General features: G+C 48.3%; 2 protein-coding genes across 4 annotated transcripts in view; one reads left to right on the forward strand and one right to left on the reverse strand.

Annotated features, from left to right (window-relative positions):
- Positions 1-16,923, forward strand: part of LOC112402869 (proton-coupled amino acid transporter 1) — a 162,909-nt gene that overhangs the window by 48,608 nt on the left and 97,378 nt on the right. The gene's annotated exons all lie outside the window — the stretch shown is intronic.
- FAT2 (FAT atypical cadherin 2) overlaps positions 13,731-16,923 on the reverse strand; it is a 64,980-nt gene continuing 61,787 nt past the window's right edge. The window contains exons 22-23 of the mRNA XM_024749981.1: positions 15,606-16,063; positions 13,731-14,546 (exon numbers count right to left, since the gene is read on the reverse strand). Of these exons, the coding sequence (XP_024605749.1) occupies positions 14,008-14,546; positions 15,606-16,063 (997 nt within the window). The 3' untranslated portion in view covers positions 13,731-14,007. The remainder of the gene's footprint in view (positions 14,547-15,605; positions 16,064-16,923) is intronic.

The raw sequence follows: 16,923 nt of genomic DNA on the forward strand, positions 1-16,923 counted from the left end.
TTCCCTGAGTATCAGAAAAGAAACAGCCTCAGGGCTGACTCACCTCAAGGTCGGCCTTCAGGTTTGGGAACAAACTGCCGAGAAGGCAGGGGAAGGTCCCTTGCCTTGCTTTCGGCTGCCCCGTCTTCCCTCTTGGTGTGAGAAGTATTGCAGAAGGGTGTTCATTGACTCTCCATCTCTTGAGCTGTGTGTGTGTGTGTGTGTGTGCGCGCGCTCCCCTGCATATATAACAGGGTTCTGCTGTCCTCTACCCCTGCTACCAGGCTCTTGCCTGAAAGTGGGGAGAACAGCACCACTTTATCAGGGGTTTTGTTTTTGTATTTCACCAAAGCTCCTAGGGGCTGTGACTCGCCCTCACAGCCCCAGCTTTTTCTTTCTCTTCTGTTCCAAAGCCAGATTCTCTCATTGCAGTGACTCCTGACCTACCTAATAATTTATTCACTTAGGAAGATGCAGTCAGTGGTGATTTGGTCTCCCTTAGGAAAATGACACTTTCCTCCATCCTTTCTGCTCTTTGGTGGTCACTCACAGGTGCTTACATGACCAGGGTTCTAGCTGGAGGTGGCAGCAGCCCTGCCCTCTGAAGGCTTTCCCTGCCCTCGGGCTTTCTAAGTAACTTCTAGTACCAAAATGTAATTTCAAGAACTGTCAGCTCCTCTTTGCAAGCCCCGGTTCCAGCAGTCTCTCCAGAGTGGTCCCGAGAGTTGTCTTCAGCGAGAAGGTGCAGGCCGGTAGAAGGGGGTCAGATGTGTAGCCCACCCACAGCTTCCACTGCGGAGGCTCTGGGCACTGCTAGAGGCAGTCCTCTCCAGGTGGGTCTTGAGACCCGGACTGTGATGCTGGGACCTGAGGACTGGGTGGCACAATACTGAGGTCCTCTGGCCCCAGGTCTCCTGCTTCAGAGCCCCTGCCCAGGGAAGGTGGTGCATAGGAGAGACAGCTCTAGCCTTGGGGCTTCGGGAAGGCTAGTTTGGCCTGGCCTTCGTCCTGTTCAATTGCATTCCCGTGCTTTTGCTGCTTTGACAGCCCGATGGCATGGCTGCTTCAGGAGACCTAGGCAAGGCGGACCCCATGGGGACCTTCCGGCTAGTGCAGTTGCACAGCAATGAGGTATCGAGTAAAGCGTCGGCCAGAGGTCGTAGTGGAGGAAGCCCTTCCTCTTCTGGAAGCAGCCCGCGGGGCCAGCTCAGGGAAGCTTACTCCTCTGCTGCCCACAGGGCTGCTCAGTCAGGGAGCCCTGCCTGCTTTCCTCCCAGTGCTCTTAGGAACCAGCTGCCCAGCCTCTTCCTGGGCCCTGCTTTAGTCTCTGGTGAGAAAGCCCCAGCATCAGTAAGAGACTGATCGGGGAGCAGCAGAGCGAAGGCTTTCAGGTGTGTGAGGCCACATCTGTCAGACCAAACCAAACCGTGGGGCTTTCTGGCCCAGTGCTGTTGGGCTCTGTGTCCTCCTCCAGTCTCCCCAGGGCAACCCCAGATTCCATCGGCCCAGAGGTAGCTTCTCGGAGCCCCTTGTTCTGTCCTGCAAATGCCGCTATTGGGAGCAGGTTTCCAACTCCCTGTAGGCAGTATACCTCTCCTTAAATGTAGGTTCTTGCTGGGAACAGCATGACCTAGCATCTACTATTCCCTTTTTCCTAGAAGTTGTACCATTCACAAGTGGCATTATTTATATTTATGTTGTGCTGTTGTCCAGCTGCTAGGAGCCCTTCATCTGCACAGAGGTATGTGACTGTGTGGCATGTCTTAGCCTAGAACCTGCCGCTTACACCCTCCTTCTCTGTCACTCACCTCTCCAGCCAAATTCACGGGCTGATGCTCACCATTCAACTCTCTACCCCCAGGCAAACAGGTACATTAGGAAAATCTCTTCCCCCCTCCCTGTTCTCCTGTCTCTCTTTTTTTCTAAAATTTCTCCCTTCCTAATTGTAGAACATCGTCTGTGTTTAATACTACATGTTCACCTCATGCTTCTTGGAAGTGCAGAGTCTCAATTTATGTCTGTTTACAGCTCCCTCTGTTCACTATTCACCGCAAGGGGGTCTGTTTCAGTTTAGTTCATGGCCGATTGGACGTTAAGGCGAGACCCGGCATCAGCCCCGCTCAGAACACAAAGCTGCTTTGTCACGGTGGAAATAAAAAATGTAAGTGGCATGACTTGGTATACAGGAGTCGGCTTGACGTCTGCCTTAGAATTAATTTTTTCAAAGTACATTACACGTCTCCAAGGGGAAAGGAGAGTGCTTTGTCTTTGAAATCACGGCCAATACTTTTTAGACAGTCCTGCTGGTTGCAAGGCTGTTTGCTCTCACAGCATCTGCCTGTGGCATTTCTTCCCTGTCCTTGTACCACTGGGTCCTTTCCTGGCCAGGAGACATAAACGGTGCTGATCTAAGGTTGCCAGAGTTGCAGTGGGGAGTGAGGGTGAGGGTGCCTGTTGTCAGCCGTGTTCTTTTGTTTCAATCAAGGTGGTGCTGTAGAAGTGATTTTGTTTTACTGAACAATAAAATCATGCGGCTCTGTTGTAGAACATGTCAGTGGATGTGTGAATAAGAGGAATATGAAAAACTACCCTCCAGCAGGTCTTGATAACAAGACAGTCCTGTGTATGTTATGTGCCTGCGTTGGATGTGTGTTTCCCGCATGGTATGTATAGAGATGTGGATCATGCTGGAGCTCATGGAAGATCTTATTTTGGGTTCTGCACACGATTCATGTGTTAAACTTTTCCTTAATAAATGAATTTTATTTTTGATTTTTGAGAGGTTGCAGTCTATGTCCTTGTTTTCACTTTTTTTTTTTTTTTTTTGGTCACTCAGATCCCTTTACTAGATGTTATGTCAAAATGTTTCTGGTTTATGTCACAGAGCTCATCCAGGGGTGTAGTGGGAACAGCAGAACCATCTGTGGATGGAGAGTCCCCAAGAAAGGGCGGTAGTTATTTTTGTGTTAGACAATCCTGCCCTTCCTAAGTGTGCTCCTGCTTCTCTCAAAAACTTGAGTAGGAATTCTCAGCCCCCTCTGTGTGTGTCAGATGACCACCCAAGACAATTGTGATGGTCAGTTTTAAGTGTCAAGGTGGTTGGGCGATTGTATTGAATAACCCAGTTATTCAGTCAAACACTAACCTAGGTGTTGCCGTGAAGATGTTTTATAGATGTGGTTAATGTCCACAGTCAGTTGCGTTTAAATAAAAAGATTATCCTCAAATATGGGTGGGGTTTGTCCAATCAGCTAAAGGGCCTTAAGAGCAAAACTGAGGTTTCACTGAGAAAGAAGAAATTCTGCCTCAAGATTGCAGCATCGACTCCTGCCCAAGAGTTTCCAGCTGCTAGCTGGCCCTGTAAATTCTGAACTTGCCACCCTGCACAATCACTGAAGTCCTTGAAATGTCTGTCTGCCTGTCTGTGTCTCTCTCTCCTTCTTTCTGTTTTCCCCTCATTGTCTCCCCCACCACCTCCTGTATATATGTAAGTATGAATATCTCCATCTTAACTGTTTCTGTGTCTCTGAAGAACCTGACTGATACAAGAGGTAACACCTACCTTTCTGGAAGTGACAAGATAGATTTCAGGACATGCAAGAGATGACTCCCTTTTTGTCACATTTAAGAGGAAAAACAAGGCCATCCAAGCTGCCCGAGATGATTTGAATACTGATCTTCATTGGCTGACTAGATTAGACTTGTCTAAAAGCAGAGCCCTCAAGGAACACTGTTGAGGTGTAAGACTTTACTGACAGAGGAAGGTGGGGAAAGTATGATGACTTTTGTACGATCAGTGTTATTACTGAACTGGCGGTGGGTGGATAGGGGGGTCAAAGGCATTCAGTGACTCTTCCAGGACACCAGCCAGCAAGGGGCGGAGTCGGGATATGTATGCGAGCCCTGTGGTTGGAAAACCCAAGCCCTTCCCAAGGCAGTGGCATCCTTGCCCTCTTTGTTGCAGCCTCAGGAGGGAGGGCCACCCTTAGGGACTATTGAGAGGGTTAGAGAGAATGTTATAAAGTACCTGGCATGAAGGGCTTATGAAACATTTTATGAAACATTAGCTGAACTGAAGCGGTACGCGACTTAGAGAAAAGCAGTTTTACTTGCTTTTTTTCTTTTTTTTGGTTATGCATTCATTATAATCTTGTCTTGCTCACTGGCTTTGGGCAGAGCATTCAGCCCTTCTTAGACTGTTCACCTCTACATGTTTTTTTTTTTTTTTTTTTTTTTTTTTTTTTTTGCGGTACGCGGGCCTCTCACTGTTGGGGCCTCTCCCGTTGCGGAGCACAGGCTCTGGACGCGCAGGCTCAGCGGCCATGGCTCACGGGCCCAGCCGCTCCGCGGCATGTGGGATCTTCCCGGACCAGGGCATGAACCCGTGTCCCCTGCATCGGCAGGCGGACTCCCAACCACTGCGCCACCAGGGAAGCCCCCTCTACATGTTTTTATTCCTGCTCATGTCTGTACATAATGCCATAATCCCCCCTTCCAGGTAACCAAGACCCTCAAGGTAAGCCCACTGCACCTGCACAGACATAAATTGAGTGACAGGGACTGGATTTGGGTCCTAAGTCTAGCTAGGGCATTTTGCCAAGTAGGCTGGCTTCCTCAGACCCAGCCCATTGCAGACATATGCCAAGAAACTGTGTGTCTTCAACTGGTACCCTTTACTAGACCCTTGGCCTTTGGTCTCCCCCACCTCTTTTTTTAAAAATTGGGGAATAATTTACCTAAGTCACCTGTTTTTTAAGTGCACAGTTTGATGAGTTTGGGCAAATGCATGCCAACCACCATTTCCATGAAGATCAGAATGTTTCCTTTACCACCCAAAGGTCCCTTGTGCCCCTCTGCAATCCCATCCCTGTGCCACTCGGCCCTTGGAAACAACTGAACTGACTGTAGTTCTGCCTTTTCTAGAATGCCATATAAATGGAACGTTAAGTATGGTCCTTTCTGTCTGACTTCTTTCACTTTGCATAATGCTTTTTATATTCACCTCTGTTCTGACATGTATCAGGAGTTTGTTTTTATTGCGGAATAATATTCTGTAGTGTGGCTGAACCGTAGTTTATTTATTTACCAGTCGTTGGACATTTGGGTTGCTTCCAGTTTGGGGTGTTATGAATAAAGCTGCTATAAATATTCACGTACAGATATTTGTGTGGACATACGTGTTTATTACTCTTTGGTAAATACCTTGGAGTGGAATTGTGAGGTTGTGTGGTTAAGTGTATACTAACTCTGTAAGAAACTGGAAAATTGCTTTCCAAAGTGGATGTACCATTTTGGATTCTTAGCAACAATTTGTGAAAGTTCCATTTGCTCCATATCCTCACCAATACTTCATATTGTGGTTTTTAAAGTTTTACCCATCTTAATGGATATGTAGTAGTACCTCATTGTGATTTTAATTTGCATTTGCCTAATGACTACTGATGCTGTGCATCTTTTCCTGGGCTTATTTACCATTGGCCTTTTTTTTTTGAAAAAATACCTTTTATTCATAGACAACGATTGTCTATGTAGAAATGCAAAGTACAGAAATACAGAATAAAATTTACCGCTAGAGGCAATCAGCTCATTCACAGTGATGTGCAACCATTACCACTAGCTAATTCCAGAATATTTTTATCACCCCAAATGACAACCATATACACATGAAACACTTCCTATTCCCCCCTGTTTTAAAATGTACCTGGGATTTGTTTTAATTAGGTATGGTAAGGCACACAGAAACAGATATGACTGTCACGAAGGACGAAGGTTTTATACTCACAGATCCACAGAAACAGTAGGCAGAGCCACGTGGGGAAGTGCCAGGGGTGATCCGGAGGCAGGAGAGGGGGAAATGTGGGCAGGAGCCTTTATTGAGGTTTTTGTGGGAAAGGCAAGGCAGGGCAGGGTTAGCAAGCTGAGCAGACTTAGGGTTAGGTAGGTAAACACTTTGAGCAGCCTGGGCTGTAGAGGTGGTCCCTAGTTGTCCATAACTGGTCCTGGGGTGATTGAGGGCAGAGACTGTGTTCCAGACTGATTAAATGAGTTGGGTTGGGGTTTGCACTCAGGACTGATTGATTTGCATTTCAAAGGGATGTCCTCAGGCAAGCTGTTTGCTTTCTCCAGGAGTTATCTGACTCTGGGAGGGGCAAAACCCCCTCTGGGTCCACAAGGCCCCAAGATGTCAAAGCATCATAAAATACAGAAAACAGAAACCACGATTAATACACCCCCTCCTCCTAACCCCTGGCAACTACTAATCTGCTTTCTGTCTCTATGGATTTGCCTATTCTGGACATATCATATAAATGGAACCATGCAATATGTGACCTTTTTCTCTGGCTTCTTTCACTTTGCATAATGTTGTCAAGGTCCATGTTGTAGTATACATCAGTATTTCGTTCCCCAGCAGCAAGCGCGAGGCTGTTTTCTGTTTCCTGGTTTTGTTACTCGATGTAACCAGCATCTTGATCACCTTGTCTCCTCCTCCTTCACCTTCCTCTTCATCAAGTTGACCATTTTCCTTCTTTTCTTGGTTCCCAAGTTCCCTGATTCCTTGGTTCTCTGGCCCCCTGGTCTATCTTCTTTAGCAAGGTATTCATTCAAATAATTTTCCTCCTTTAAAATTTGGTTTTTAAAAACATTAAGCTTTTTATTTTGAAGTAATTATAGATTCACGGGAAGGTGCAGGGAAATAGGGAGATCCAGTGCACTTTCCACCCAGTCTCTTCCAGTGTTGACAGCTCGTATAACTATAGCACATTATCAAAACCGGGAAATTGACATTGGCACAATCCATAGCACTCATTCTTGTTTCTCCAGTTATATATGCCCTCGTTTGAGTGTGTGCATGTTCGTGTATGTGCGTTTGTGTGTGTAGCTCAGCAGTTTTATCATGTGTGGCTTCTTCTACCGCAATCAAGATGCTTAATTGTACCATCACCACAAGACTCCTTCATGCTACCCCATTACAGACACATCCATGCCCTGCACCTTCCCAACATCCCCTAACCCCTGGCAACCACTAATCCGTTTGTTCTTCATCTCTGTCATTGTTATTTCATGAATGTTCTATAAATGTAATTATACTCTGTGTCCTTTTGAGTTTGGCTTCTTTCACTCAGTGTAATTTCCTTGAGGATCATTCATGTTGGTGCATGTATGAAGCGTTCATTCCTCTTCATTGCTGAGTACTATTCCATGGTATGGATCTACCACAGTTTGTTTATCCATTTACCCATTGAAGGAAATTTGCATAGCTTCCAGGTCTGGCTATTACAAATAAAGCTGCTGTGAATACTCATGTACAAGTTTCTTCATGAAGATAAGTTTTTATTTCTCTGGGATGTTATGTCAGTACGATTGCTGGGTTGTATGGCAAGCCCATTTTTAGTTTTAAAAGTATTTTGCAAACCATTTTCCAGAGTGGCTGTACCATTTTACGTTTCTGTCAGCAATGTGTGAATGATCCAGTTTCTTTGCATTCTTGCCAGCATTTGGTGATGTTATTTTTTATTTTAGCCATTTATCAGATCTTGTAAATGTTTTGTTAGATTTATACCTAAGTATTTAATTTTCTTTGGAGCAATTGTAAATGGTAATGTGTTTTTTATTTCAGTTTCCACGTGTTCATTGGTAGTATATAGAAATGAAATTTATTTTTGAGTGTTAAACCTGTCTTATGACCTTTCTGCACTCACTTTGTAGTTCTGTGAGTGTTTGGTTAAAATTCTTGGGATTTTCTGTGTAGATAGCACATGTGGTCTACAAATAGAAGTAGTTGTACTTCTTTTCTGATCTGTATACCTTTTTTTTTTTTTTTTTTGTCTTATTGCACTGGCTAGAACTTTCAGTACTCTGTTTAAAAAGAGTGGTTCCAGTAACATCCTAGCCTTGTACCTGATCTTACAGGGAAAGCCTTCAGTCTTTCACCTTTCAATATGATGCCAGCTGTAAGATTTTTATAGAAGTTCCCCTCTATTCCTGTACTGAGAGATTTTTCTTGAAAACATTGAATGGCTTAATTTTGTTGAATGCTTTTTCTGCATCAATTGCTATAATCTTAAATTTTTTCTGTTTTCACTGGTCAATATGGTAGATTAAATGGATTCATCTTTGAATATTGAACCAGCCTAGCTTACCTAGAATAAATCCCACTTGGTCATGGAATATTTATAGTATATATAGATTATATATAAAATATACATGGATTGTTTTTTACTCACCCTGATATTTACTCTGACAAATGTAGGATCCAGACTGGTGCCTTTTTATAAATGAGCAAACCATATGCCGTAACTGCAATTCTTGGCCTACGTGTACTTTTGCCTCAGGCCAAGTTCCCAGCTGCTACCGCGTTACCTAAAGGCCACATATGTTTCCTTAGGACAGAGTTCCTCAGCCTTGATATTATGTTCATTTTGGGCTGGATCATTCTTTGCTGTGGGGACTGTCTTGTGCACTGTAGGGTGATTAGCAGCATCCCTAGTCTACCCACTAGATGCCACTTGCACCCTGCCAGTTATGACAACCCAAAGTGTCTCCAGACATTGTCAAAGGTCTGCGCGTGCGCGCGCGTGTGTGTGTGTGTGTGTGTGTGTTGGGGCAGAGGTATGTTTGGAAATCACCACGGTCTCTATCAAGAACCACTGCCTTAATATACTTAGCCCCTAACTACCCCAAGCTGGGGGGATGTCTTTTTGTCTTGGCTGTGGAACAAAGGTGTGTGGTCATGGATACTCTGAAAAGATCTGCCTCTTTTTTTTTTTTTTTTTTTAAGATCTGCCTCTTTAATAGCAGTGATAAAATATCTAACATCTTCTAAACATTTACTATGCCAACCGTGCTAAGCACTTTACCTATATTATTTTCTTCAGTGCTCAGATCCAGTGAGGGAAGGTGCTGGTAATAATCCCCACTTTTCACACTGAGGCATAAAAGGTTAAATGACTTGCCCAAGATAACACATTTTCTATTATTATTTTTGGCCACACCACACGGCATGCGGGATCTCAGTTCCCTGTCCAGGGATTGAACCCACGCTCTCTGCAGCGGAAGCGCGGCATCCTAACCACTGAACCTCCAGAGAAGTCCCCAAGATCACACATTTTCTAAATGGTGGACTCAGGTCTGTCTGACTCCAGACCTCATGTTTTTGCTCGAAGGATTCACTTCCCTGCTACCTGATTCTGTCACTCCTCCCCTCACATCCCTGGGTGGACACAGTATATCTCCAGGCCCTGCTCTGGGCACCTAGCTCCTCCCACATTACGAACCCAGGATGCTTTCCCCGCCGTGTGCTCCACAGTCCCTCCACTCCCACCCATCAGAACCACCCAGCACTACGGAAATACTGAAAACCTTCAGGCCTTCCTTTTGGGCTGTTTTCTTAGCCCAGCTGGCCCTTCTCCCTGTGCTCCGTCTGAAGCTCAACTTTAAGACCCCGCTCCAGTGGCTGCTGCTCTCTAGAACCTTCCCTGGCTGCTTCTGTCAGAATTTATGGCTTCCTTCTCGGTGATGCTGTAACACTGCTTTTCTGGTTAACCTCCTCGCTACTGATGCTAGAGAGACGTGACTACTTGGCCACTTCCCCAGATCACGAGTTGATTGTGGTGTTGATCGGATCAGGATGAGTGCCAGTCTGTGGGGCTAATCGTGTATCTGGAATTGGCTGGTTACTAAATGCAGTGTCGTCTCCTTCAGGAGAGAATGGTGTCCCGGCCTGTGAGGAGTTGACATCACTCTATTAGTTTTGAGTTTCCTATGGATCTAACCAAGCACTTTCCTTGGTTGGACCTTGTAGGTCTGTTGAGGAATCATGAGAAAATTCAGAAGGCTTGTCGTTCCCCAGCCCTGTCCTTGGGAATGATCCTGCTCTTCTTTCGGTGCCACAGCCTGTGCCGCTCCTCACGGTGGAGCTGGCAGAGTCACCGAGAACTCCCAAAGCCTGTCCTCAGATGCTGCACCGTGGGCTGTTGTTCTGCACCTGGGCCCGGTGTCTTCGCGGGCAGGCGTTTCACCCGTTCATGGTGTGGCGCCAGGGGGATGGGGCAGCTGTTCTCTAGGGGACCGGCGTGGGCCCTGGGCAAGTCACTCCATATCTCAAAACTTTACATACTGTATCTTTCTCCCCCTCTATCTTATAGAATCTCCATAATCTTCACTCCACAGGAGAGTGGTTTGGCTCCGTCTGCCCTTCTTCTACCCCCAGATAGTCACTTTTTGCGGCTCTCCCCGCAAGACCTGATGTGTGTCCCTCCAGAGCACTGCTCTGATTCCTGGAAGATGTATCTACCTTCTCCATAAGGCCTTGAGAAACTCCGTGTGATGGTGTGGCAGTGCAGGCTGTCCATCCGAGGAGCTGTCTCACAATTCCCTTGCCATTGGTCCTGGTGGATTACAGGTGCCCCTGGTGGATTACGGCTGCCCTTCCTCGTGGGACGTGGTTGTGAGTCCTCGCCGCCCCCCCAGCCCCGCCCCCTTCCTAGCTGCCCTCCTCTAGCAATGCCCAAGGTTACTGGGCCGCTCTTAAGGCCCAGCCTCAGAACTGGATGCAGGATTACAAGGGTGGTCTGGAGTTGAGCCCTGGGGTCGAGCAGACATTCCAGCTGTTAACACCACTTAGAATTATAGTGACGTTCTTGGCCTCTGAACTCAGTTGGATCCTTGGACTAGTTTCTGCTATTCTTCAGTCTTCTGATATCCTGTATTTATAATTGGTTTCACGAACCCAAATGTAAGGCATAGTTCTGGAGTCTGGCAGCCCTGGATTGAATCCTGACCCTGTCACTCATGAACTGGGTGACTTCACTTTGAGTCACTACTGTAAGTTACAAGCCACTTCATTTCTGGATGCCTCCTGTTCCTTCATCTGTAAAACAGAGATGACAGTACTTACCTTACGGGTTTTTGGTGAGGATTAAATGAGATAAGACATGCCAAGTGCTTGCACAGCACCTGTCATATAGCAAGTGCCAGTAGTGGTGGTGAGGATGATTATGGTGAGCTGTGTTTTCACCTGGGTCAGGTCAGGAGGCCTAGGTCTGGGTCTCTGCCTTTCTCTGACACTGTCACGCTGTGTCAGACTCAGGACGTTTGGAATCAGAACCCCAGTGCCTTGAGATGCGAGGATTTCCCTGAAAACCTTCTCCTCTGCGGCTCTGCTTCTTGGTCCCAGAGAGCCCTCTAGTGGCTGACCCATGAAGGTGCAGGCTCAGGAGGACGAAGGGAAGGAGGGGACAGGTGGGGACAGAGGTGGGCTGGGTGGAGAGAGGCTCCCCATCCAGGAAAAGAGCATGTGGTATTTTAGGGAGATGCCAAGGCTGGTGTCAGACCTGAATGTGGTGTCCCTGCTCTTAAGTTCTACCTGTGGAACTTCACACAAACCCCTTCTCTTCTGCAGGCCTCAGGGTGAGGAACATTGAGAACAAAGATGGACTAGATCCGTGTTTCCCAGAGATGATTTAGAGGGCCTTAGACAGTCATTGTGAAAACCAGAATGTTTATGTATCTTCATGTGCGCTACAAAAAATAGGAATTTTCAGATCTTTTCTTTTATGGATATTATCCTTTTAAGGTGAATAAAAACATTTTTTAAAATCTAAGTACAGTAAAAACAATTTAGTAAATAATAGTACAGGTGTTATTCTATCAGGACAAAAATCATAAAAGTGTTAAGCAAAGCAACAGAAATTTGGGCGAAACTGGACGAGGTTATTTGTGACTTCCCGCACAGGTCTGATAAGTTAATCCCGTTTGTATACTACCCAGTGTCGTGCCCTAGCGTGATGGTCACCAGTTATTGTTTATGCTGCTATAAGCTCTTTGAACGTATCCCTGAGAATAGGGATATTATTTACTCTTCATTTTACTGAACAGTGAGAGGCCCGGTCATACCTGCCTGAGACCACGTTAGTGTGTGGCACGGCAGGTTTGGAACCGAGCCCATCGGACCCCAGAGCCACGGTCTGCTATGGTGCCTCCCATGGACGTGCCTTCTCTGCCCACCTGCACTGGGAGCCTGTCGGCAGGGACTGGACTGTCCAGTCTTGGTGTTGTACCCTCAAGGCCCGCACGGACCAGGTTGCCTGGTGACATTCACGTCCAGCTGGGCTTCAGGGCGAGCTGTGGAGCAGCGCCAAAGGCTGACTCTGGGCATCAGGAGGCTGGCCTCCCAAACCTGCGATATTGTCCCCTCTCCCTGACCAGTGCGATGTGTGGCCAAGGGTGCTGGCCGGGGCGGGGGGCGGTCAGCAGTCCTGAAGTCTTGTCCAGGGCCTTTCATTCACCTGCTGCTTAGCAGACTTGTCCACTAACTATGCACAGTTGTATCAGAACTAGAGGTCTTTTTTCCAAATAGTGTCCTGGGCCCTTCTCCCAGAGGTTCTGATTTTATATGTGTGGGCCTCAGAGATCTGTATTTTAGCCATTTTGCAAGGTTTGAGAATCATGGTGCTTAATGACCTCTGGGGCCCCTTCCAGCCCCTAAATCCCATGAACCTCAGCTTGGAAGGGCCTATAGACCCTTGTGACCTTCCCCTGACCAAACAGCCTAAGTGACACGGAAAATAACAGTAAAAAAGATATTTTATTGTTAAAAAAAAACAACAACCACAAATAACCAGTAAAACCAGGCATCCCGTCACTCACGCTCACAGTCGCCCGCACAGCCATGAACCATGCACGCAAACACCCTGTCACCCACACAGCTCCCTCTTGCTGGAGGCAGCAGCCCTATGGGTAAGAGTGGCTATTGCTCTTCCTTTAGACTTTCATCTCCAGAAGCAAGACACATGAAAAGGCAGTGGACCGGAGACAGGGATTGGCAGGTGAGGGAGTGGCAAGGCCACCAGAAGTCTCTGGTCCCTACCACTCCGGGCTACATATGTTCTGCACATGTGTACACACGTACTGTACATGAGCACCCACATGTGCAGACACAGGCCCACAATGACCCTCCATGCATAGGGTTGAGTCGCTGCAGGTAACACTTGGATTGGCAGGCCTCTGAAACAGAGGGGCAGGAAAGGATACTCCTGATGTCTGGCTCCCTGCTTCCACCCTTCCCTGCATAGGAGTTCCGACTTCCTTGTGTCTATGGAAGAAAAATCCCTTTGGGGCAACTCATCCAGACAGCAAGGTTGAAAAGTGCCTAAGAATTTTTTTTAAAATGAAGAATGATGTCCTTCTTGCCTTTGGCCCAAAGTGCTTGCGAAACTTGGGCTGACGAACCCAGAGTTCCATGAGGTCTGAATTCTTTAACAAAGACGGTTCAGGGGCTGCACAGATCCTGGCAGGCCCTGGCTAGTAGAAAGTCAGGCTTTAAGTCAGACTTAAAGAGGAGGCTCAAGGTGTTTGGAATTAGATTAGAGGAGTGGGACCTCCAGGAGGCTGAGGCCAAGTGATGCTCCTTGGGAACCCTTGTTGCCATAGTTCACTGTCTTACGCCTGATGCCTAGCTCGGTGCCTGACGTGGAGCAGACTCTGCAGCGAGGCAGGCAGGGCGTACAAGTGCCATGTGGTAGCTGCTCCCCTGCTGCTCCCCTCTCGGCCCCTAGGACACCCTGTTGCCCTGCAGGGTCGGTGACCTTGGACCGTGTCTCTCAGCAGCTGTGGTGCTTGCCTGTGAGGCATGATCCCACCTCGGCCTGCAGTGTGTGCAGCAACGGGCAGGTCTAAGAATGCGTCCGACAGGCCCGTTCAGGCCCTGACTCCCTAGGAACTGTCAGGGAGACGCACACTGCCTCTTACCCATCCCAGGAGTCCGTTTTTCCTGGGTTTCAAGGGTAACGGCTCTGTGCACACCCTTTCTGCTGGGGGCCCTAGTGCTGTTTCTGGAGCTCTACCCTCAGCTTCCCTCCATCCTCAGGGACTAGCTGGGGGTCTGGAAGAGCACATTTCAAGATGTGGCAACCCGGACTGGGTATGGGGGCTTCCCTCCCACTTTCCCAGCCACGCTCAACTGGCTCCCCGCCAGACAGGGGAAGGCGCCAAGTCCTCGGCCTCCCCCTTGCCTCCGTCTGAGGGCAGCTAGAACATGACCTCCTCACAGCTCCCATAATCACTCTCCACCATGTCAGAGCCCTCATAGTTGGAGGGAGCCTGGGGCTGGCCCCGGCCCGTGGGACGCCCGCCCCCTACCTCGCAGTCGGCGTAAGAGGGCCCGGCCCGGCTGAGGTGCATGCTCACCCCCTTGTAGCCCCCTTCTGCCAGGCAGGGCCCTGGCCCTCCCCCTCCCTGCTGGAACTGCGAGTGGTAGTAGCTGATAGCTGTGTACTCGTTGAGACAGGGGGCCAGCAGGTGCTCCCGGGGACTGGGGGGCCGTCGGGGGATCAGATCTTCCAGGTTCTGGTTGCTGTACCGGGGTGGAAGGGGTGCTCGCTTGTTCTCCATCTCCAGTGGGAAGGGGAAGCCCCCGTAGAGGCCAGTGGGGTCCGGCATCACAGCTGGGTTCCGGTGGCAGCGAGGCGATGGCAGCAGAGGGCCGGGGGTCCCTTCGGAGCGGGGGTATTCCCAGCGTTCCTTCCTGGAGTAAGTTGGGGGCCAGACTGTGGCTCCACCTGGGTACACTGAAAGGGAACAGCAAGATAGGGTGAGCTCTGAGATTCCCTGGTGAAAGCTCCAACTGGCCTTAGGGCTGCTCTACATGACTTAGCATGTGGTACAGATGGGCCGAGGAGTCGGTGGGTATGTGGCCCGTCTGTGCGTTGTCTCTTGCAGCTTAGATTCATATCTAGAATCCAATGGGGTCAAGTTCAAAGCCAGAGGTTTAACTCAAAGCCAGCCCGTCTTGTAAATTTGTGCCACTGATCCAAGGGTCAGTGGATAAGGGAAGAATCTGAATGGCTCCATGCATCCCACCCCCATTCCTGGAGACAGCAGCTCTATCCCAAGTCCTACTGGCGAGTTTTGTCTCCTTAATTGAAGGAAACAAACACATATTTTGGACTAGGAGGTGTGATGGCATCTATCACAGAGAGGGATTAAATGAGATGTGGCTTCGAAGGTTGGAGATCAGGCATCCTTGGTCCTACCTCTGTCCCTGCTACTGAATAGTTGGGGAAGTTAGAATAAGTCACTGTGGCTTTATGGGTCCCAATTATGGGACCCAATTTGCAGAAAGAGCAAATACTTGTTTTAACTATTACTGAATAAGCCAGAAAATATAAAGTGCTTTACAAATTCACCTCCTTCTGAGCCAAAGATGAGAGGGGGTGAAGGTCCCTCCTCTGGGTCAGCCAGGTCTGGCCCAAGGCTACTGTACCTCTAGACTGGGCAGCCAGAAGCTTGGACGACTGCCTCTCTTTCCCTTTCCAGAAAAGCATAAATATACAGAAGCCCCCTTTTCACTTCAGGGATCCTACCCACCCCATCCAGGGTCTACAGGTTTCTGCCATGGACATCAATCCTGTGGAATGTCTTGGAAGTTAGAGGAGTAGATCATGGTACAGCGGAATGAGGCACAGACTCTGAGTCCAGAGACCTGGGATCTGGTGCAGCCCACTAGTGCACCGTGACCTTGACCACGTCCCTTCATGGACTGGATGGTGGCTCAGATAATGGAGTGTTTCAGTCTATTACCCTGTTCCATCAATCCCAGAGGCTAAAGGCCTGTGGGCTGTACTGACCCATCTCCTCGCCTGACCAGGTCCTCTTAATGATGGCCTCATTGTCAGAGTGGGAAGAGACCACCACCGGCGGGAGTCTGGGAGGCACGCTGCAGACCACTGGCCGTTGCTTAGAGCTGGGTCCAAAAGTGACGAGTTCATTTGGACCTGAGGTCTTGCTGGGCTCCACTTGGTTCAGGTTGTTGCAGGCGCTTGTGCTCAGGGGGTTGAGCTCAATGGCAGGTGTGGCTTGGGTGTCAACACCAACACTCCTGGCCAGGAGGTCTGGGTCCTCCATGGCCACGGGCTTGTGGGACTTGCAACGGTGGCAGTAGAAGAGAAGCCCAGTAGAGATTATGACAATGACCAGTAGGACCACTATGATGATCAGAATCTCCTGCTGTCCCCAGTCCCCCCTTTTGATCTCAGGGGTGACAAGACAGTGTCCTTCTGAGCAGCCCCTTGATTCCATTTCACACCTGCAGACACAGAGAAGTAGTCAGGGGACTGAGTCACTATACTGCCCTTTCCATGTCCCCTCTTAAAAGATGTATGGGATAAAAACCCCTGCACTCAAGCCTGCCTCTCCAATTTCCCACCAAAAAAAAAAAAAAAAAAAAAAGTAATTATCACACATATCAACACATCAACTTCAGTTTCACATCATCCTCTACCAGTGAGGTATGAGACTCAGCAATACCCTTGTTCATGACCATTTGAATCTAGGCTCTGGGCAAGTCCATTATGTTCCACCCGTGAGATCTAGGCATTGGATACACTGCCTACCACTGAGGTCAAATTTCCAATCATATACTGTGGTAGAGGCAGCCAGCAACCTAGCTGTCCTTCGGGTCAGGGTCCCAGATACAAGTCAGCAGTCACCCAGCAATGGTAACCAGGCGCCAGTGTTCCCTCTGTCCCTCACCAGGAGGTCGCAGGAACCCAGCATGGCTCCACACAGACCTTACACGGGACAGCTTGCTCAGAGAGAACCCCCTAGAACCATATGACCTCTCAGGTCACCTTCAGCTTGGCTTTCATTGGTGTGAGGCTCCTAGGAGACTTCTATAGTCAGCTTTACCTACTTTTTTTTTTTTTTAATAGATCTTTATTGGAGTATAATTGCTTCACAGTACTGTGTTAGTTTCTGTGGCACAACAAAGCGAATCAGACATGCTTATACATGTCCCCATATCCTCTCCCTCTTGAGCCTCCTTCCCCTCGCCCCATCCCACCCCTGTAGGTCATCGCAAAGCACCTAGCCAATCTCCCTGTGCTATGCTGCTGCTTCCCACCAGCCAACTATTTTACATTCGCTAATGTATATATGTCGATGATA

Source organism: Neophocaena asiaeorientalis, unplaced genomic scaffold (genome assembly GCF_003031525.2).
Source record: "Neophocaena asiaeorientalis asiaeorientalis breed wild unplaced genomic scaffold, Neophocaena_asiaeorientalis_V1.1 scaffold548, whole genome shotgun sequence".
NCBI classification, from domain to species: Eukaryota; Metazoa; Chordata; class Mammalia; order Artiodactyla; family Phocoenidae; genus Neophocaena; species Neophocaena asiaeorientalis.